General features: G+C 44.8%; 1 protein-coding gene across 5 annotated transcripts in view; it reads right to left on the bottom strand.

Annotated features, from left to right (window-relative positions):
- Nucleotides 1-24120, bottom strand: part of LOC130281948 (pancreatic lipase-related protein 2-like) — a 100905-nt gene that overhangs the window by 3216 nt on the left and 73569 nt on the right. For all 5 annotated transcript variants that reach the window (XM_056529742.1, XM_056529741.1, XM_056529738.1 and 2 more), the window contains exons 9-13: nucleotides 18541-18639; nucleotides 12915-13043; nucleotides 11188-11306; nucleotides 10812-10932; nucleotides 7744-7855 (exon numbers count right to left, since the gene is read on the bottom strand). In XM_056529742.1, the coding sequence (XP_056385717.1) occupies nucleotides 7744-7855; nucleotides 10812-10932; nucleotides 11188-11306; nucleotides 12915-13043; nucleotides 18541-18639 (580 nt within the window). The remainder of the gene's footprint in view (nucleotides 1-7743; nucleotides 7856-10811; nucleotides 10933-11187; nucleotides 11307-12914; nucleotides 13044-18540; nucleotides 18640-24120) is intronic.

Here is a 24120-nt window from a genome sequence, read left to right as displayed (position 1 = left end):
CACTCCTCCCGGGGACAACCCTTTTCATCGGAGTTCCTGTACTTCAGATTGCCCCTTACATATAGCTTACCATGGAAGCCTTGCCAGGCTAAGTCCCAAAACTTCAAGGGGATCCTAGGTGAATTTAAAAGAGACAATTCAATCCTTTTCTCCTCCTCCTCTCTATCCAGTCTCCTGGCCTCCTCCTCCAGCTCACCATCCCTCAGGTCCTCAGCAGAATACACCATCTCAGGGTCAGGTAAAGCTACCTCAGCTGCCACCTGAGGAGCCCATTCCCTTTCCCTTTGGCGTGCCTTCAAACGCCTCAGCCTAGAAGGTGTCATTCTTACCAGACCGGTAGTCTCTAGTGTTGCTCGCGAATTTGCAATTCGAATTTAGCACTATATATTTGAAATTCCGAATATTCGCTTTTTTTTCACAGTACACATCACAGTGATCATACCTCTCTGCTTCCAGCTTGTGTGGCCTAAAGAAGGCTCTAATACTACTGTGTGAGACCGCCGGGCGAATATTCACATATGCGAATATTTGCATATGTGAATATTTGCGAATATTGATCCCTCCCTTATGATGCTTCTATCAAGTAAAACTGGTATACTTGCTATAAAAGTTCATAAATTTTCACATATCCAAATTTTTGCGTATGCGAATAAAACGCGAATATTACGAATATGCGAATTTAGCGAATATATGACGAATATTCGTCCATATATTTGCGAAATATCACGAATTCGAATATGGCCTATGCCGCTCAACACTAGTAGTCTCCCCGCCTCCGCCGGTACCCTCTCCAGTGGAGTCAGCATCTCGGCTAAGCCCAGCTGGAGATTCGACCGCATTGGCAAAAGAGACCGGACAGCGGCTGAAGGGGTGACCGAGGTCACCACACAGGAGACAACTAATGTCCCCACAGGTTGCGGCAAGATGTCCTATCCCTCCACACAACGCGCACTTCTGGACCCTACATTGTGTGCTGAAGTGTGTCGGGTCACCGCACCTATGGCAGACCTTCGGCTGTCCCTAGTAGAAGACCAGGATCCTGTCCCTCCCTAGAAAGGTCTAGGAGGGAATGTGGGTGACAGAATTACCTGAAACCTTCAACTTGACCATGAAGGTCCAGGCCCCCGACCAGATCCCAAATTCCTCCCTGTTCTTCTGGGGAATGCAGACCACCTCTCCATAACGCCCAATCCAGGTCATGATATCTATGCAAGAAAGAGATTTGTTACACGTTAATACCGTCACTTTCTTGATGTTGTTTTGGCGAGAAAATGCCTGGACAGCAAAATCTCTCCACTCGGGTTCTATCTTTGCCAGCTCGTACCGAGACCAAAAGAGCTTGAGCCCTTCAGCCCGGACGAAACTGACATCGAAAAATGGGGTACCATGAGGATGTATCAGGGCAAAGATGTCACCTGCCCTGAAATCCATCTTGAGGAGGAGCTCTACCACCTTTGTCCTGTTTGGACAAGTATCATTGCCCCTCCACCTAAGAAGAACCACATTTCTCCTGGTGACCCCAGACCTGGCTGTGGGGAGTGACCATGACTCCTCTCTTTTGCTATCAGAAGGCCCCGAGGTCGTGCCTCTCTGAAAGGACAGTTCTACCTCTCTACCCTCTACAGTGATAGATTTATCCTCCCTTTGTAAGGCCTCCAGAAAGCGTCTTTGAAAGGTCATTATTCCAAGGACCAGAAGGTGCAGGACTCTCATGTGTCCTACGTGACCCAGCAGCAACACTAGCATAACTCTTATTTGGCACCACTGATGAACCAACCACTCCAGTCTTGCTCTGCCGCAATAACAGACTGACTGGTCAGGAACCCCCTCTGCTTCACCGGCGACAGAAAAAGTCCTTTGGGGCAAGAGGCCATCCAGATGCAGGAACAGTTCTTGTTATTTTGTCCACAAATCCTCCTGCCCCCATAGGTTTTAGGACAGTCCCCTTTATATTTTCAATAGCTTTAGCAGCCGCCATAGCCAGTCCAGCCTTGGCCGGTTTTATTATCCCTGCCGAGGTGCCGCCTGCTTCAATCGCAAATGAGGTTCCCCCACGAGAAGCCTCTGCAGGCAACACCCCGACAGCAGACAACACACCAGCCTCAGACCCCACCGTGGAGCCTTCTTTGCCATTAGGTGCCCCATGATACCGCTTATCTCCGCCCTCGCTCTCAATCTCCAGCACCGGGACCAAAGCTTTACCCCTGGCCGCCTTGCCGTGGCCCGGTGCCGAAGAAAAGCAGCCTCCAGCTGGGCTGCTGACCTCATTAAACATGTCCGGTTTCACAGCCGAAATCACCCCGACACTCTTACCGCTACTACAAGCTGAAACTGTTTCACATGACTCTCCTGTAGGAACCTCCATACTCTGCCCACTGCTCTTCCCTTGCACAGAACCCACCGCAGGGCCATGACTAGGTGGAGCTGGGGAAAGGGGGACATAAGAAAATGACACCGACTCAGCCCTTTTTTTTGTCCCTTTTCCTCTTTCTCCTCCTCATCCGGTACAGGGTCTTCTTCGAACGTAAAAAAGCTCCAGATGTACAGGAGACTCTATCTCCCTGATGACCGCCATGAGTCTCCCCCCCGGGGTCACTGCTGTCCTCCTCAGAGCTCCTCCCGGATCCTGGCACTGAGGCTGTCGGTCCTTGTCCGGGGTAGATCCCTCTCTGAGACCCCTGCGATGGATCCGGGGTCATAATAGGCTCGTCATCCTCCTTGGTTGTAGCCATGGGGTCACTTAACCCCTTCATCTCTGCAAACCTCTCCTGGTAACACTGCTTTTCCAAGAAAGGACCGCTGTTGGTCTGAATGTCCATATTCTTTTCTGTGATGTTAATGTCAGACTTTAGTTTTGTTATGATTTTATTGGCCTCTGCGCGCCTGCTACCAGACGCGGTGTTTGCCTGCACTCACGCGCAGATCAGCTCTGCACGCAATCTGCACAGTTCTTTGCCATCACTTTTAAATTCTTCCAAAAAAAAAAATGCAATTCTTGATGTAAAGTCACTCACAGACTCCTGGGGCCTCTGTACACCCCAATCCTTCACATCTTCACGTGAAACCTCTCGGCTTAGGCCAGAAACTAGAGGGGGGACAGGAGAAACATTGCTGATTCCCCCGCCAGGTCTCCTTACCCCCTCTTAACAGGCCGGTCGCTGTGCGCCCTCCGTCCCCCCCGGCCTACTCCGGGAACCAGAGGCCTGGGTCTCGCTCTCCTCCTGCATCCCAAGAAATCTACTCCCCCAGGCAGAAGGGAACAGGAACCAGGAGCCACTTGGATCGCCCCCCAGGAGCAGCACTGACAAACCAACCACACCTGATCCACCTGAGGGTTACACCCAGTATACAGGACAGGAGAAGTGGTACTGTGCAATGTATATACGAGCAAAGTTCAGAGCAGCTCACCCTCGTAACCTGCGCACGGACAAGGCGTGGACTCCTCCCCAGGAAATATGCAATTGAAAAAAGTGCTGTCCAGCGCTTGATTCAGGGGATCAATATTTTATTCGGATGCCATAGAGAACAAACAGGTAGATAAAAAGTGACGAGTTTCGGCTCAAGTCACTGAGCCTTTGTCATACCTGCATTAAAAAACCACAAACACTATGAATAGTTTACAGAGTGATCCACCCCATACATCTCTATTGTTTCAAATTTGTACAAAATATTCATGCTGAGATGTATGCCTGATCATGGCAGAGAAAGATAACTGTGCAAAATGTTAGAATCTATAGAGCCAATGAGCCTAAAGTAAATGAACGCAGCTAAAAGAAAAGAAGGAGGAGGAAACAATGTTATAATTTCAAAACATAGCCATAAAATATAAATAGGTATATATCTGTTCTGGAAAATGTTTTTCAGCAAAGAAAATCCAACCTAACAAATGGCAGTTGTATATAGGAAATGAGGGGATTTTTTAATGATCACATAAATCCATAGTGGTCTAATAGTGCAGGATGGTGTCAAGTCTTCTATTAAGACCGTGAGGGACTCTGGTGTTCAATTTGAGAATCCAGAAAACCTCACGGTCCAAAATCTTCTGTTTAAGATTGCCCCCTCTCGAGGACAATCTCACACTTTTAATGCCCTGCAACGACAGCGAAGATGGATTCCCCCCATGTACCTCTACGATATGCTTTGACACCATGGACACATGCCGTGACTGGAAATGACCTATGTCGGATAGATGTTTCCGTATCCTGACTTTCAATGGGTTTGTGGTACACCCAACATATTGTAGGTTACAGTCACGGCATGTGAACATGTAAATGACTCCAGGTGTTCTGCAGTTGATGTACTGTTTGATACTAAACTTATTTTTGTTACTACACGAAGAAAATTTCTTCGAATTCTGCATGTAACTGCAGTACACGCACCTAGTAGCCCCACACTTGTATGATCCTGTATGGACCAACCAAGAAGGTTTTTTCTCCAGGCTCTCAGAGAACAAGCTGGGTGAGAGTATCTCGCCCAGGGTAGGAGCCCTGCGGGAAACACATTTATATCCCGCAGCCAAAACCTCTCTAACTCCTGGGTCAGTGTGCAAGATAGGCATAAATTTGTCTATTATCTTTTTCACCCCATTAAATTCAGTGCTGTACTGGGTGGAAAAGATGACTTGTTTGCCTATTTCGACGCCACTGGGTGTGGGACTGATGTTTCCAACTAGATAGTTACGATTTTTCTCGCTGGCAATTTTTACAGCTCTCGCAATGGTCCAGCCGGGATATCTGCGTTGGAGAAGACGATCGCCCACGGCAACAGCCTCTCTGGCAGAATCAACGTCCAGAGAGCAGTTGCAGCGAGTGCGGATTAGTTACCCCACCGGTAGCTTTTCCAATACATGTGCGGGTTGGCATGAGGTGGCATGAAGAATGGAATTCACGGATGTCTTTTTCCTGAATGTAGTGGATATAACTTTGCCACTCACCGTATCACCCCGCAAATGTAGATCGAGGAAATCACACTCCTCACGAAAATGGTTGCCTGTGAACCTAAGGTTAAGGTCATTAGAATTTAGAAATTCCATGAACCCCTGTATGGCCGTCACATCGGACCCCCAAATAAAAAGGAGGTCATCGATGTAACGGCCATACCACAGCAAATTTTCGCTGTAGGGGTTCCCGGGGGCGAAGAGAATCTCCCTCTCCCACCAACACATGTATATGTTGGCGAGAGAGGGGGAGAACTTAGCCCCTATCAACGCTCCCGTCACCTGGAGAAAAAGGAATTATTGAACATAAAAAAATTGTGGGTCAAAAGATATTCCACCACTAAAATAATGTATTCACGTAATTCCTCAGGGTAACGGGAGTATACTCTCAGGAACCACGACAGGGCAACAAGTGCCCTGTCGTGGGGAATGACCGAGTATAACAATGTAACATCAGCCAAAACCCAATGATGGGATTCGTTCCACACAATACCCTGCATCATATCCAAGAGGTGTTTGGTATCTCTAATGTGTCCGTGGATATGCGGGATGAGGGGCTGGAGGAGTGAGTCCACCCAGGCACACAGTAGCTCATTCAGTGATGAAATTCCAACGACTATGGGCCTGAGGGAAGGGGGAAAGACCTCTTTGTGGATTTTCAGGAGGGAGTGAAAAATGGGAATGACAGGATTATCCACCACAAGATATTTGGCAATCTGCCAAATATACCCCTCTCTAGTCCAAGCTGTACGATGTCTTCCAGCTTGGACCTATAGGTATCCGTGGGGCCCCTTGAAAAGGGTCTGTACGTGCTCGAATCATCGAGCATAATCATGTTTAATTTACAAGACAGACCCCTGTCCAGGACAACCACAGACCCTCCCTTGTCCGCCTGCCTGAAAACTACATTCTTCATGTCATTTAACTCCTTTAGTGCAGTTTGCTCCTTTCTGGTCAGATTATGACATATCTGATAATTTTTCGTAGAAAGTTCATATATGTCTCTCTCGACGGCATCCTGGAACAAGTCTAGAGCAGTCAAGCGGGACATGATTGGATAATAGGAGTGATTGGTTGTGCTAATCTCAGGAATATCAGAACACACCTCCGGGTCACATGACTCCTGGAGGTGTGCAATTAGACTGAGTTCAGCAAAACCAAAACCAGATTGCATAACAGTTTGGTTACCCATATGATCACTATCCGACATAATAGGTTGCTGCAAATCATTTATATTATCATTACACTCTACAGGCAATATATCACTTTCATCATTTACAGTTCACTCGGAATTGGACATGACAGAAAAATGTTTACGGACAGTAATGTTCCGGACGAACCGGTTAACGTCCAGCATTGTTCTAAAAAAATCAAGTCTGTTCATAGGAGCAAAGGTAAGTCCGCGTGCAAGGACAGACATCTGAGTCTCTGACAAAACAGCCGCTGATATATTGTATATGGGGATAGTTATTACCTTTTCGGGTTGCTGTTCCTCGTGTATCTTCTGGGAGCGGCGGTGTTTTCTCCCCGCGCGTCGTTTTTTGATGCCTTGCTTGACGACTTTTTTTGGCAATGGTAATGAAGAAGATACGGCATTGGGTGGAACGGGGTCCAAGTGCCCGTCTGAGTCTCCACATTCTCCATCCACAGAGTCTAAGGAAGAGAAACTGACTCTCAGATCTTTCCTGTTGGAGTCTTTCTTGGCAGAGTTCCTCTGGGTTCTTTTCTGTCTTTTCAAGATGGATTTTGGCGTATGTTGAGGATGATCTTTGTTGGGCCACATGAAAACATTGTTGGTACGATTATCCTCGAGATCTCACATAAATTTTTTCTGTTTAATCTCAGTAATGGAGATCTCTAGTTTCCGTAGATTGTCCTTCATTTTAGTGTCATACTCTTTATAGGACTTGTCCTGTTCATGTTGAGCAAGTGCTGCACGTAAATCATGGATTTTTCCATTAATTGTTGTTAGTGCTTTTTCTTCATGCTCTATTATAAGACGGACAAAACGTAAGGACTGGTCTGCCAACAAGTTTTCCCAGTCATTCTTAAATTCTTGTGAAACAATGGTTGTGGGGAACTTTTTAATTTGAAGCCCCCTCGGGACCATGTTTTGTGATACATATTTTTTCAATGTAGACATGTCCCACCAAACTTTCGTTTCATTAATTAATGCTTCCTCCAAAGCCTTCATAGTGATTTTAAAATCAAGCATATCCTGTGTCTCCACATCAGTAGCGTTAAATAATTTGGCAATTCGTTCCTCACGAGTCAGGTTCCCATTAGGAGTGTCCATATCTTCCCCTCCAGTAGCCATCGGGACAGGTAACTCCGGGACCGAGAGGAACACGATGTAGTCCAAATAGTATACAAGCAAAGTTCCCAGCAGCTCACCCTCGTAACCTGCGCACGGACAAGGCGTGGACTCCGCCTCAGGAAATATGCAATTGAAGAAAGTGCTGTCCAGCGCTTGACTCAGGGGATCAATATTTTATTCGGATGCCATGGAGAACAAACAGGTACGTAAAAAGTGACGTGTTTTGGCTCAAGTCACTGAGCCTTGTGCAATGTGTATATATGTATATACATATATATATATATATATATATATATATATATATATATATAGATAGATAGATAGATAGATATAAAGATACAGAATAAGAGGAAATACTGAGGATTACAAGCAGTATGTAGTATAGAAGAAGTGGATCTGTGCTGAATTTAGTAAAACATATAGAATAAGAATAGATCCTGGGAATTAGATGTAGAATAGAAGTTGTACTGTGCAGTAATGCTATAGTCACCTGTGTATTTTGTGTTCATCGGAGGAATCAGAAGAGTTGTACATAGTGATGGTGATAGATCCTATGAAGTTGTAGGTGCCTCCGGTCTGCACAGCCACATTGTATCGCCAGCCTGCAGGTATATAGCATGTAACATGTTAGCAGATACTTATATTTACTATCTGTATCTGAGATGGGACAGAGGTAGGAATAGCAATGAGTAAAAGGGGACACTGGGGACTCCCACAATCTCGGCTGTGGCACCCCAGACATCTGGTGCACTTTGCTTTGTGCTGGATGACTGGCGATGCAGAGCGGAGGCTCGTGACATCATGACCACGCCCTGCTCCTGATGTCACAGCCACGCCCTCTAATGTAAGTCCATGTGAGGGGGCGTGACAGACATCATGCTCCCTCCCATAGACGTGAATTGAGGGGGCGTGGCCGTGACGTCGCAAGCCTCTGGCGCTGCACCCAATGCTTTAAACGAACGCCGGGTGCAGCAGAGAGATCGGACATCTAATCCCCTATTCTTTGGATAGGGGATAAGATGTCTAGGGACGGAGTACCCCTCTAATGCAACAGGGTTTCCTGGGCAAAAAGCAGAAGGGATGCTAGATTTTGGTGCACAATCCCTTACACGGTGGTTCTGTGCTACAGTCTTGCACCCTTCCTGCTTTTGCTCAGGGACTCTGTGGCAGTACATGGAAACAATGCTGAACTGAGGACATTTAAGCCTAATATTGTTTTGACTTTTTTTCCCAATAAAATGGTCAACAAGGGGTGTAGGAGTGTTTTTATTTAATAAAATACTTTTTTTTTTTCTCCTGTCCAATGTATTTATTTTTATTTCACTTATTAAGAGGTTAAAAATGTATCCGTCACATTGACTGTATGTATTACTAAGCAGGGACTTAGTGATGTCTGGAGAATTGCTGAAACAAACCCGCTTATTATTACCCAGTTCATACTTATGGACACCTGGAAGAGCTGGTACTGTTAGGCAGGGCCGGCCTTAGGTGTTCAGGCGCCCTGTGCGAGCTAACCTTGTGGCGCCCCCCCCCATTACCCCATAAACATGCACAAAGAGGAAAAAAATCTATGTAACAAATATTTTTTTTTATATTTAATCATTTCCCTGCCCCCTTAATCAGTCCCATGTCTCCCTTAATCAGATGCAGTATAGTTCCCCCACATTAGGTGCATATAGTTCCCCACATTAGGTGCAGTATAGGTCCCCACATTAGGTGCAGTACAGTTCCCCCACATTAGGTGCAGTATAGTTCTCCACATTAGGTGAAGTATAGGTCCCCACATTAGGTGCAATACAGTTCCCCCACATTAGGTCCAGTATAGCTCCCCACATTAGGTGAAGTATAGTTCCCCACATTAGGTGCAGTATAGTTCCCCCACATTAGGTGCAGTATAATGTTCCCCCACATTAGGTGCAGTATAGTTCCCCCACATTAGGTGCAGTATAGCTCCCCCACATTAGGTGCAGTATAGCCCCACATTAGGAAGAAGCAGGTTCCCCCCATTAGGTGCAGTATAGCTCCCCACATTAGATGCAGTATAGTTCCCCCACATTAGATGCAGTATAGTTCTCCACATTAGGTGCAGTATAGTTCTCCACATTAGGTGCAGTATAGTTCCCCCACATTAGGTGCAGTATAGTTCTCCACATTAGGTGCAGTATAGTTCTCCACATTAGGTGCAGTATAGTTCTCCACATTAGGTGCAGTATAGTTCTCCACATTAGGTGCAGTATAGTCACCCACATTAGGTGCAGTATAGTCACCCACATTAGGTGCAGTATAGTCACCCACATTAGGTGCAGTATAATGTTCCCCCACATTAGGTGCAGTATAGTTCCCCACATTAGGTGCAGTATAGTTCCCCACATTAAGTGCAGTATAGTTCCCCACATTAGGTGCAGTATAGCTCCCCCACATTAGATGTGCGGGTCTGCGGAGGTAAGTCACATGTGCGACGTCCCTCTTCAGACTCGGGCCGCCAGCCAACCGGAGACGCGGAGGAGGTCGGGGTAAGTGAAGCCTTCCCGTGTAATGAAGAAAACTGTGCCCTGAAGCGGAATGTGACCCTCCGCATAGGGACACAGTTGAGGGAGGGTAGTGGGAATGTAATGAGAGGGAGCGGCCTGAAAAGCAGAAAACTGTGTCCCTGTGCAGAGGGTCACATTCTGCTACAGGGCACAGATTTCTTCATTACACCGGCATTTAGCGCTGCTTGCATGAAGCAGGGCTAAATCCCAGGCGTCGGGCAATACAAATTATATTTACTTGATGCGAGCTGTGTCGGCCACCCGGCGCCCCTGGTGCTATGGCACCCTTTGCGGCCGCACAGCTCGCACACCCCTAAGGCCGGCCCTGCTGTTAGGCATCAAAAATTATGCTCCAGATCTGGGGTGGCGGCAGGCTGGTGTTCTCAGGGTGGAAATGGATAAAATCTATGGGGGAGATTTATCAAAACCTTCCCAGAGGAAAAGTTGCCCAGTTGCCCATAACAACCAATCAGATTGCTTCTTTCATTTTGATCGAGGCCTGTGAAAAATGAAAGAAGCAATCTGATTGGTTGCTATGGGCAACTGGGCAACTTTTTCTTTGGACAGGATTTGATAAATCTCCCCCCTATGACCCTACACACACTTGTAATACTCGGCTGCTGCTGATAAACAAAAGTAGGGGGGAAACACACTGTATTGTCATTTTTTCTTGCGGTTTTCCAACCGGACCTAAATGCGGTTTCCCAACCGGACCTAAAACCGTAGTGTACTACGGTTTTAGGTCCGGTCACAAAACTAGATACGGGTCAAAACTGAGCCAACCGGAGTCACCGTGAGACTCCGGTCGGCTCATTAAAGTAAATGAATCCATGGGCTGATCCGGCTGGGGTATGGGAGTGCCCGGTTTTCCCCTCCCCCAGCCAGATCCGGCACCCGTATGTAAAAAACTAGATGTGAATGCTGCCTATGACTAACACTGCTTCTAAATATCATCATCTTACTAGTAAAACAACTGCTAATAATTATCCCGACCACCATCATAATATTAATACCAGTAGAGACGTACGCTCATAATTGGGTCGCGGTCCCGTATTCAGGTAGTACGTCCGGCAGGATGACGTATCTCCTGGTTTGGTGTTGTAGCCCATTACGGAGCAGCTGTCACCGGTACAGGGGAATCCAGCGCCCTGGTGGGGGGATGGGATGAGTTAGGTCTTTACTATAATCTAATGAGGGACGTGCACAGGTTGACTAGAAAGGGGGCTTGAGCCCCTGCCCTTTTGACATTCCTCCTATAAGTGCCCTGAGCAGTACGGCATCATTATGTGGGCATTTATATAAATAATTATAAAAAGTGGCTTTTTTTTTCAGTTCAGCCCCTGCCCCCAGAATGTCTATGCACGACCCTGGATCTGATGGTCACTGTCCAGGTTGGGACTTACCTCCTGGAATGAGCTGTAGGTGGAAGCACAGTAACCCATAAAGCCCTCAGGATTGCGGATGGCTGATATGAAAATGTGGTAGGAGGCAACGTGATTACACAAAGCAACATCTCGAGCCGCTGGCAGGATACAAATGTCATTGTAAAAGACGAAAAATAGGTCAGTGGTCAGACACAAGGAATAATAATAATAATAATATCACTTTGATGGTAATTTACCAAACACCGGCCTTTTACACACTATTTTTAAAGTGGGACAAAAAAAAAAAAAATTATAAAATGTGCAGTAATGCAAAAAAACTAAATAAAATTAAATTAAAGGCAAAAATTAATTTACAAGGTAAAAAATATGTGAATATAAATAAGTAGTGATGAGTAGTGATGAGCGGCATTGGCCATATTCGAATTCGCGATATATCGCAAATATATAGACGAATTTTGCGTATTCGTTATATTCGCATATTCGAGGAAGAAAACAGTGAGGGGGGGGTCAACTTTACTCCCAACACTAGTGATGAGCAGGTGGGGCCACATTCAAATTTGCAATATTTTGTGATTTCGTGTTTGCGAAATTCGCATATTCGCTATGTTCGTTCAGTTTTTTTTTCCATGTGAAAATTTGCATAAAAAATTGCATGTGAAAAAACTAAAACGAATATTTGTCATGATCAATATATAGCACTATATTCTAAATATTTGCGAAATTGAGAAGTGCCAATATTCGCGATAAAAATTTGCATTACGAATATTCGTGCTCAACACTATAAATAAGTACGCTTACTTAGTATTGTGGCATGCAAAACAAAAACAATGGATGGATAACATGTTTGCGTTCTTAATCACACCCAAAAAAGGATATAAAAAATAATGAATAAGTCAAATGTATGCTAAAATGATACCAGTAAAAACTCACAAAATAAAGCTTTGATGATGGTTTAAATAATAATAATAATAATAATAATAATAATAATAAATTGACTAAAATGCTTTAATAATGAAAAACAACTTACTTTAAAAAAATAAAAATTTAAGAATAAAAAATAGCATGGACATTCCAATACAGGGGTCCCTCAACATACGATGGTAATTCGTTCCAAACGAGCCATCGTTTGTCGAATCCATCATATGTTGAGGGATTCGTGCAATGTAAAGTATAGACATGACATTATGACCACGCTCCTCATGACTTTACGCCAAGCTCCCTCAATGGCCGTGATGTCATGACCCCCACCACCCGCTCGAAGCCTTCTAAACAAACACCAGGGGGGAGGTTTATCAAAACCTGTCCAGTTCCCCACAGCACCCAATCAGCTCGCTTCTTTCATTTTTAACAAGGCCTCTGCAAAATGAAAGAAGCAATCTGATTGGTTGGGGCAACTGGGCAACTTTTCCTTTGCACACTTTTTGATAAATCTCACCCCAGGTGCTGCACAGAGATCGCGGGGGTCCCAGCTGCCGGACAACCGCTATCAGACATCTCTGGGGGGGGGGGGGGGGAAGGGATGAGTACCCCTTTAAAAAAAAATTGAAAGAAAGAAAGAATTGGACATTCCAACATATCCATAATTGTACTAAGCCTTAGAATAAAGGTAATGGAAGAGTGTCAGAGTCCCACATATCACACTCTTGGGTCCCCATTTTTGGGTAACTCACATTCCAAGGTCCCCCCTATAGAGCAGACCATTTGCTCTCTATACACAATTAATAGGTCATATTTTGTGTAGTTACCGCCCACAAGGTTCGCAGATTCCTCCAAGTTCAGGATCTGGCTCCCAGCACATCCTGTCATTTGCTTTCCTCCATTTGGGAAGAAATCCATGTCACCAATTAATGTTGTCATCCCGAGCCCGATCAGACCTGAGGAACAAAGATGTAAGAAGTTTACATGAACATTAACACTTGTACCCATCATGAGGTCACCAGTGGGCAGAGAAGTGGTCACAAGATTGCTGCTTCACCAGAGGAAAAAAAGCATTGGGACTATACAGTTACATGGACTCGGCTGTACAGTAAAGTCTTTGACAGGTGTCCCTGCTTCTGTAAAGATTCATTTAAAGCTATTTTTTTGCAACATTTAGAACAAATCTGTTGTGTTCCACATCAATTCGCTCATCTCCTGTCACCATAAACCTTAAAATTAGCTCTTTAATAGTTCCTTTATCTCTGTGATATGTTCTACAATGAGATTGTAATTCTCTTTGCCACAGTTAATCTAAGATGAATGATCTACAATCAGTAAAATATTGATGAATTTCACACTAAAATATTTACCAGGGTCATGAATGGGGGGCAGGGAGAAGTGAGCCCTATGCTGTCCCTAAGACAACTGTGCCTACTTGCCCATCTGCCCTAAATGACGGATCTACAACTTGGAGCCAGTCCCTTCATTGCGCTAAAGGGAATTGGTGTTAAAGTCAGCAAAACAAACGAAGGTTAGGAGCATAACGGAAATACAATGACCAACACACAGATAAACCAGGCAGGATAAAGCATACTAACATAAAATGTGTCAGGAAATCAAAGGCACTGTTCACACTGGACATAGAAAAAGGAACACACAGGACACCCCACTCCAAACATTGAGGGACATCAATACTAATGCCAAATAGACTCCTAACTAGCAGGCACTCTCCACCGAGTGGTCAGGGTACTAGCCTAGGAGGAAACAGAAATACTAAATACAAGCAAACACAGGTACAGACACAAGACTCACTCACTCCTAGATAGAAGGATTAGCACAAGGCTCAGGAATTCTATTCTAGGAGTAGCAGGAACACGTACTAAGATATACCAAGGTAAATGCAGAATTAATATACACAAATATTAACCTGTTGGGGACTGTATACGCCCTCCGCCCACTCCCATTCTATAATGCGGGGCTACGCCGTGGCCCCACGTCATAGCGGGTCTGGCCCGGCCTCTAACAACAGCCGGGACCCGTGGCTAATAGCCACGCTTTTAACCCTTTAGACACGGCGTTCAAAGTTGAATGCCGCATTTAAAGTGAAAGTAAGAAATTGCCAGTTAGCTCAGGGTGCTGTTACGGATCACCACAATGAAATCACAGCATCCAGAACAGCTTACAGGACAGAAGGAGGGTCCCTACCTTTCTGCTCGCTGTCTGATCGCTGAATGACTGCTCAGTGCCTGAGATCCAGACATGAGCAGTCAAGCGGCAAAATTAATTGATCAATGGTTTCCTATGAGAAACCATTGATCAATGTAAAAGATCAGTGTGTGCAGTGTTATAGCCCCCCTATGGGATAATAATGATCAATGTAAAGGATCAGTGTGTGCAGTGTTATAGCCCCACTATGGGATAACAATGATCAATGTAAAAGATCAGTGTGTGCAGTGTTGTAGCCCCCTATAGGAGCTATAACATTGCAAAAAAAAATGTGGAAAAAAAAAGTGAATAAAGATCATTTAACCCCTTCCCTAGTAAAAGTTTGAATCACCCCCCTTTTCCCATTTAAAAAAAAATAAAAAACAGTGTAAATAAAAATAAACATATGTGGTATCGCCGCATGTGGAAATGTCTGAATTATAAAAATATGTTGTTAATTAAACAGCATGGTCAATGGCGTATGCGCAAAAAAAATCCCAAGCTCCAAAATAGCGTATTTTTGGTAACTTTTTATATCATGAAAAAATTATTAAAAAGTGATCAAAAACTCTGATCAATACAAAAATGGTACCGCTAAAAACTTCAGATCACGGCACAAAAATTAGCCCTGAAACCACCCCATATGCGGAAAAATGAAAAAGTTACAGGGGTGCATGTAGTTCTGATCTTTTCCAGAAGTACGACAAAATCAAACCTATATAAGTAGGGTATCATTTTAATCGTATGGACCTACAGTAGGATCGGAAGCCCCCTAAAAAATTCTAAATGGCATTTTTTCTTCAATTTTGTTGCACAATGATTTTTTTTTTTCCGTTTCGCTGTAGATTTTCGGGTAAAAATCATTACGAAGTAGAATTGGTGGCACAAAAAATTAGCCATCATAGGGATTTTTAGGTGCAAAATTGAAAGGGTTATAATTTTTAAAAGGTAAGGAGGAAAAAACGAAAGTGCAAAAAAAAATGGGAAAACCCTCCGTCCCCGAGGTGTTAGAACCCAACAATATACTAAAACAAAGCAGGCTAAAATCTATATATAGTGTTGAGCGGCATAGGCCATATTAAAATTTGCGATATTTCGCGAATTTATGTACAAATATTCGTCATATATTCGCTAAATTTGCATATTCGCAATGTTCGCAAAAAATACAATATACAAAAAATTTGCATAAGAGAAAGTTTGCATATGCGAAAATTAGCATATGCTAATTTTCCCATATGCGAAAATTGGCACGCCAGTCTCACACAGTAGTATTACAGCCTTCTTTACACCACACAAGCTGGAAGCAGAGAGGGATGATCACTGTGATGTGTACTGTGGAAAAAAAAATATTCGTAATTCCATATATAAAGTGCTATATTCACGAATATTCACGAATTTGCGAATATGCGATATTCACGGAAAAAATTTGCATTGCGAATATTCGCAAGCAACACTATCTATATACCGTGTATACTCGAGTATAAGCCGAGTTTTCAGCATGATTTTTTGTGCTGAAAACGCCCCCCTCGGCTTATACTTGAGTGAACTCTCCACCTGTCAATCCCTTCTCAGTGGTCTTCAACCTGCGGACCTCCAGATGTTGCAAAACTACAACTCCTAGAATGCCTGTCATCATCCAGACCCCCATTTTGTTTTGTACTCACCTCCTCTCGATGGGAAGGAAGGGTGAGCTGGTCCGGGCCATCTATGCTGCAGGGACCGTCCGGTAGGGAGGGTTAGTCATTCCGGGCTGTCCATTTTCACCGGGGGGGGGGGGGGCTCTTCTCCACACTCTGGGCCTGCCCCGGACTAGTGATGTTACCTTGACGACGAGGCACAGGGATGCGCATGAACGTCCCTGTGCGTCGTCATCAAGGTAACGTCACTAGTCCGGGGCAGGCCCGGAGCGCGGAGAAGAGGGCCCCCTGGTGAAAATGAACTAACCCTTTCCAACCTGCGGACCTCCAGAGGTTTCAAAACTACAACTCCCGGCTTATATTCGGGTCGGCTTATACTCGAGTATATAAGGTATCAATCAGGACAGATAACCATGGTTAAAATTCAGGACATGTCCTCAAACTGACAAAAGCTAAAGTGCATAATACAGTTCTAATTACCAGCAGCCAGTTCCAGCAGAGCTCGGGTCTAAATAACCACACCCGAGATACCATAGGCTGAGAGCATTAACTCTTCCCAAACCAGGGAGAATTAGCACAGAAACTGTCCAGCCACGAAACTAATGTCTGAACACAGAAACGGACATTACAAACAGCAAATGTTTGCAAGTTCATGATTTCTTGATTCTCCAAATTTCAAAATTTCTCTCCTCTGTTTTTCAGTGGTCGCAATGCAGAAAAAGTTGGGTTCTAGAGAGGAGTTAATCAGGGAATATTTAGTGAGGAATATTATAATGTCTCCGTACCCCAAAATTATTTTTATTATTATTATTATTATTATTATTATTATATTGATTATTATTATTACAACAATTAACAAAGCAGTAAGGAATGGATATGGCTGACTGCGGCATCTCGGCTCAGATGATTGACTGCTGACCAGATCACAGCCATAGGAAGATTCTAAACAGATTTGGGGTTGTCCCACAGGATTCATACAACACTGGTAACTACTGTCACACTTCTTAACACCTTAAGCACGCAGCCCTTTTTCACCTTAAGGACTGAGCCCTTTTTCGCAATTCTGACCACCGTCGCTTTACGCATTAATAACTCTAAAACGCTTTTACCGAATATTCTGATTCTGAGATAGTTTTTTCGTGACATATTCTACTTTATTTAAGCAGTAAATTTTCGTCGTTACTTGCATCCTTTTTTGGGGAAAAATCCCAAAATGTCATGAAAATTTTTAAAATTTAGCATTTTTTTTTTTAACTTTGAAGCTTTCTGCTTGTAAGGAAAATGGATATTCCAAATCTTTTTATTTTTATTCACAAACACAATATGGCCACTTTATGTTGGCATCATAAAATAGACATATTTTTACTTTTTGAAAAAATTAGAGGGCTTCAAAGTAGAGCAGAAATTTTCAAAAATGTAATGAAAATTGCTAAATCTGAAGGGACAGATGTTACAGAACTACAACTCCCAGCATGCCTGGGCAGTCTAGGCATGCTGAGAGTTGTAGTTTGGCAAAATCTGGAGGGCTACCGTTTGAGCACCACTGTAACAGTGGTCTCCGAACTGTGACCCTCCAGATGTTGCAAAACTACAACTCCCAGAATATCAGAAAATCGCATGTCTGAACTGACATGCGATTTTCTGCGATCGCCGACATGGGAGAGTCTCAGGACCCCCCTCGGCGATGTGCCGGGATGCCTGCTAGCGGCGGGGACCGGAATTCCCACGGGCGTATGCATACGCCCCACGTCCTTAAGGACTCGGGATGCAGGGCGTATGCATACGCCCAGCGTCCTGAAGAGGTTAAAGACTTACACCAAACAATGTATGATGTACAGATGTCTGAAGATAGGTGACTCTTCCTTGTGGAGGACACTCTGACCTATCCGGGATAACCTTGTTTCATGGCTCTTTTAAAGGGGTACTCCGGTAGAAATTTTTTTTACATATCAACTGGTGGCAGAAATATATACAGATTTGTAAATTACTTCTATATAAAAATCTTAATCCTTCCAGGATTTAGCGGAGAGCACTGTGGTCAGACTGGAAAGAACCACACAACTTCCTGTGTTGCATACAGCAGCTGATGACACCTCTGTCCATGTCAGGAACTGTCCGGAGCAGGAGAAAATCCCCATAGCAAACCTATGCTGCTATGGACAGTTCCTGACATGGACAGAGGTGTCAGAAGAAAGTCTGGAAAGAACTACACAACTTCCTCTGGAGCATACAGCAGATGATAAGTACTGGAAGGATTAAGATTTTTAAACAGAAATAATTTAGAAATCTGTAGAACTTTCTGGCACTAGTTGATTTGAAAAATATTGTTTTCCACTGGAGTACCCCTTTAAGTGCACTGACTTAATGTAAATCTACCTCCAACAGGTGGCACAAGCGTTCTTCCTTTTGGCAGAGTTCTACTTTGCATATCATTTTCCCAGTGGAGCGGCAATGCCTAAAAGACTTCCCTCCCCCAGGAAAAACTTTAACCCCCCCCCCCAAAAAAAAAAAAAAAAAAAAAAACTGTAGAGCCCCACAATCTCTATAGCAGCAATAATTGTCCCTCATTCCTAGAAAACAGATATATTGGGGGCAGAAACAAGGACTGTACCTGCATCTGTGTGAACGGCCACAACAAAATCGGCATCGGAAGGATCAATTGTGACTTCATTAGATTCTCCTTCAAATCCAGGACGAGCTGCATCCAGACCTGTACAGGACATGTCAGAAATCCTATAATACCGTCATCACAATCATTAATCAATAGTAGTTATATTCTTGTATATAGCAGCAGTATTATAGTAGTTATATTCTTGTATATGGGAGCAGTATTATAATAGTTATATTCTTGTATATAGGAGCAGTATTATAGTAGTTATATCCTTGTATATAGGAGCAGTATTATAGTAGTTATATTCTTGTATATAGGAGCAGTATTATAGTAGTTATATTCTTGTATATAGGAGCAGTATTATAGTAGTTATATTCTTGTATATAGCAGCAGTATTATAGTAGTTATATTCTTGTATATAGGAGACAGTATTATAGTAGTTATATTCTTGTATATAGGAGCAGTATTATAGTAGTTATATTCTTGTATATAGGAGAAGTATTATAGTAGTTATATTCTTGTATATAGGAGCAGTTTTATAGTAGTTATATCCTTGTATATAGGAGCAGTATTATAGTAGTTATATTATTGTATATAGGAGGCAGTATTATAGTAGTTATATTCTTGTATATAGGAGGCAGTATTATAGTAGTTATATTCTTGTATATAGGAGCAGTATTATAGTAGTTATATTCTTGTATATAGGAGCAGTATTATAGTAGTTATATTCTTGTATATAGGGAGCAGTATTATAGTAGTTATATTCTTGTACATAGGTGGCAGTATTATAGTAGTTATATTCTTGTATATAGGAGGCAATATTATAGTAGTTATATTCTTGCATATAGGAGCAGTATTATAGTATTTATATTCTTGTATATAGGAGCAGTATTATAGTAGTTATATTCTTGTATATAGGAGCATTATTATAGTAGATATATTCTTGTATATAGGAGCAGTATTATAGTAGTTATATTTTTGTATATAGGGGGCAGTATTATAGTAGTTATATTCTTGTATATAGGTAGCAGTATTATAGTAGTTATATTCTTGCATATAGGAGCAGTGTTATAGTAGATATATTCTTGTATATAGGAGGCAGTATTATAGTAGTTATATTCTTGTATATAGGAGCAGTATTATAGTAGTTGTCACGATGCCGGCTGGCAGGTAGTGGATCCTCTGTGCCAGAGAGGGATTGGCGTGGACCGTGCTAGTGGATCGGTTCTAAGCCACTACTGGTTTTCACCAGAGCCCGCCGCAAGGCGGGATGGTCTTGCTGCGGCGGTAGTGACCAGGTCGTATCCACTAGCAACGGCTCACCTCTCTGGCTGCTGAAGATAGGCGCGGTACAAGGGAGTAGGCAGAAGCAAGGTCGGACGTAGCAGAAGGTCGGGGCAGGCAGCAAGGATCGTAGTCAGGGGCAACGGCAGAAGGTCTGGAACACAGGCTAGGAACACACAAGGAACGCTTTCACTGGCACAATGGCAACAAGATCCGGCAAGGGAGTGCAGGGGAAGTGAGGTGATATAGGGAAGTGCACAGGTGAACACACTAATTGGAACCACTGCGCCAATCAGCGGCGCAGTGGCCCTTTAAATCGCAGAGACCCGGCGCGCGCGCGCCCTAGGGAGCGGGGCCGCGTGCGCCGGGACAGAACAGACGGAGAGCGAGTCAGGTAGGGGAGCCGGGGTGCGCATCGCGAGCGGGCGCTACCCGCATCGCGAATCGCATCCCGGCTGGCAGCGGAATCGCAGCGCCCCGGGTCAGAGGACGTGACCGGAGCGCTGCAGCGGGGGGAGTGAAGCGAGCGCTCCGGGGAGGAGCGGGGACCCGGAGCGCTCGGCGTAACAGTACCCCCCCCCTTGGGTCTCCCCCTCTTCTTAGAGCCTGAGAACCTGAGGAGCAGACTTTTGTCTAGGATGTTGTCCTCAGGTTCCCAGGATCTCTCTTCAGGACCACAACCCTCCCAGTCCACTAAAAAAAAAATTTTTCCCTCTGACCTTTTTGGCAGCTAAGATTTCTTTGACCGAGAAGATGTCCGAGGAGCCGGAAACAGGAGTGGGAGGAACAGATTTGGGAGAAAAACGGTTGAGGATGAGTGGTTTGAGAAGAGAGACGTGAAAGGCATTAGGGATACGAAGAGAAGGAGGAAGAAGAAGTTTATAAGAGACAGGATTAATTTGACACAAAATTTTGAAAGGACCAAGATAGCGTGGTCCCAACTTGTAGCTAGGGACACGGAAGCGGACATATTTAGCGGAGAGCCATACCTTGTCTCCAGGGGAAAAAACGGGAGGGGCTCTTCTTTTCTTATCCGCGAACTTCTTCATGCGTGATGAAGCCTGTAAGAGAGAATTTTGGGTCTCTCTCCATATGATGGAAAGGTCACGAGAAATTTCATTCACAGCGGGCAGACCAGAGGGCAAGGGAGTAGGGAGGGGGGGAAGAGGGTGACGGCCGTACACCACGAAAAATGGGGATTTGGAGGAAGACTCAGAGACCCTGAAGTTATACGAGAATTCGGCCCATGGGAGGAGATCTGCCCAGTCATCCTGGCGGGAGGAAACAAAATGTCGCAAATAATCACCCAAGATCTGGTTAATTCTTTCTACTTGTCCATTGGACTGGGGATGATATGCAGAAGAAAAATTTAATTTAATCTTGAGTTGTTTACAGAGAGCCCTCCAGAATTTAGACACGAATTGGACGCCTCTATCCGAGACAATCTGCGTAGGCAACCCGTGAAGACGAAAAATGTGTACAAAAAATTGTTTAGCCAACTGAGGCGCAGAAGGAAGACCAGGAAGAGGGATGAAATGTGCCATTTTGGAGAATCGATCAACGACCACCCAAATAACAGTGTTGCCACGGGAAGGGGGTAAATCAGTAATAAAATCCATACCAATCAGAGACCAAGGCTGTTCGGGGACAGGCAGAGGATGAAGAAAACCAGCGGGCTTCTGGCGAGGAGTCTTATCCCGGGCACAGATAGTGCAGGCTCGCACAAAGTCCACAACATCCGTCTCCAGAGTCGGCCACCAATAGAAGCGGGAGATGAGTTGCACAGATTTCTTGATACCCGCATGACCTGCGAGATGGGAGGAGTGACCCCATTTGAGGATTCCGAGGCGTTGGCGAGGAGAAACAAAGGTCTTTCCTGGAGGAGTCTGCCTGATGGAGGCAGGAGAAGTGGAGATCAGGCAGTCAGGTGGAATGATGTGTTGCGGAGAGTTCAACTTCTGAGGCATCCGAGGAACGAGAGAGAGCATCGGCCCTAATGTTCTTATCGGCAGGACGAAAGTGAATCTCAAAATTAAATCGGGCAAAGAACAGAGACCACCGGGCCTGGCGAGGATTCAGCCGTTGGGCAGACTGGAGGTAGGAGAGGTTCTTGTGGTCGGTGTAGATAATAACAGGAGAACTTGATCCCTCCAACAGATGCCTCCATTCCTCAAGTGCTAATTTAATGGCTAGAAGCTCTCGATCCCCGATGGAGTAGTTCCTCTCCGCTGGAGAGAAGGTCCTAGAGAAAAAACCACAAGTGACAGCATGCCCGGAAGAATTTTTCTGTAGAAGAACAGCTCCAGCTCCCACTGAGGAGGCATCAACCTCCAATAGGAAGGGTTTGGAAGGGTCAGGTCTGGAGAGGACGGGAGCCGAAGAAAAGGCAGACTTGAGTCGTTTAAAGGCGTCTTCTGCTTGAGGAGGCCAGGACTTGGGATCAGCATTTTTTTTGGTTAAAGCCACGATAGGAGCCACAATGGTAGAAAAATGTGGAATAAATTGCCTGTAATAATTGGCGAACCCCAAAAAGCGTTGGATAGCACGGAGTCCGGAGGGGCGTGGCCAATCTAAGACGGCAGAAAGTTTGTCTGGATCCATCTGTAGTCCCTGGCCAGAGACCAAATATCCTAGAAAAGGAAGAGATTGGCATTCAAACAGACATTTCTCAATTTTGGCATAGAGTTGGTTGTCACGAAGTCTCTGAAGAACCATACGGACATGCTGGCGGTGTTCTTCTAGATTGGCAGAAAAAATTAGGATATCGTCCAGATATACAACAACACAAGAGTATAACAGATCACGAAAAATTTCATTGACAAAGTCTTGGAAGACGGCAGGGGCGTTGCACAGGCCAAAGGGCATGACCAGATACTCAAAGTGTCCATCTCTGGTGTTAAATGCCGTTTTCCACTCGTCCCCCTCTCTGATGCGGATGAGGTTATAGGCGCCTCTTAAGTCCAATTTAGTAAAGATGTGGGCACCTTGGAGGCGATCAAAGAGTTCAGAGATGAGGGGTAAGGGGTAGCGGTTCTTAACCGTGATTTTATTAAGACCGCGGTAGTCAATGCAAGGACGTAGGGAGCCATCTTTTTTGGACACAAAGAAAAATCCGGCTCCGGCAGGAGAGGAGGATTTACGGATAAAGCCCTTTTTAAGATTCTCCTGGACGTATTCGGACATGGCAAGAGTCTCTGGGGCAGAGAGAGGATAAATTCTGCCCCGGGGTGGAGTAGTGCCCGGGAGGAGGTCGATAGGGCAATCATAAGGCCTGTGAGGAGGTAGAGTCTCAGCTTGTTTTTTGCAGAAAACATCCGCGAAGTCCATATAGGCCTTAGGGAGACCGGTTACTGGAGGAACCACAGAGTTACGGCAAGGGTTACTGGGAACCGGTTTTAGACAGTTCTTGGAACAAGAGGACCCCCAACTCTTGATCTCCCCAGTGGACCAATCCAGGGTTGGGGAATGAAGTTGAAGCCAGGGAAGTCCAAGGAGAATTTCCGAGGTGCAATTGGGGAGGACCAAAAGTTCAATCCTCTCATGATGAGATCCGATGCTCATTAGAAGGGGCTCCGTGCGGAAGCGTATGGTACAGTCCAATCTTTCATTATTTACACAATTGATGTAGAGGGGTCTGGCGAGACTGGTCACGGGGATGTTGAACCTGTTGACGAGAGAGGCCAAAATAAAATTTCCTGCAGATCCAGAGTCCAAGAAGGCCACTGTAGAGAAGGAGAAGGCAGAGGCAGACATCCGCACAGGCACAGTAAGACGTGGAGAAGCAGAGTAGACATCAAGGACTGTCTCACCTTTGTGCGGAGTCAGCGTACGTCTTTCCAGGCGGGGAGGACGGATAGGACAATCCCTCAGGAAGTGTTCGGTACTAGCACAGTACAGGCAGAGGTTCTCCATACGGCGTCGTGTCCTCTCTTGAGGTGTCAGGCGAGACCGGTCGACCTGCATAGCCTCCACGGCGGGAGGCACAGGAACAGATTGCAGGGGACCAGAGGAGAGAGGAGCCGAGGAGAAGAAACGCCTCGTGCGAACAGAGTCCATATCTTGGCGGAGTTTCTGACGCCTTTCGGAAAAACGCATGTCAATGCGAGTGGCTAGGTGAATAAGTTCATGTAGATTAGCAGGAATTTCTCGTGCGGCCAGAACATCTTTAATGTTGCTGGATAGGCCTTTTTTGAAGGTCGCGCAGAGGGCCTCATTATTCCAGGACAATTCTGAAGCAAGAGTACGGAATTGTACGGCATACTCGCCAACGGAAGAATTACCCTGGACCAGGTTCAA

This window comes from Hyla sarda, chromosome 7, assembly GCF_029499605.1.
Source record: "Hyla sarda isolate aHylSar1 chromosome 7, aHylSar1.hap1, whole genome shotgun sequence".
Lineage (NCBI taxonomy): Eukaryota > Metazoa > Chordata > Amphibia > Anura > Hylidae > Hyla > Hyla sarda.
This window is presented reverse-complemented; position numbering and strand designations above follow the sequence as displayed.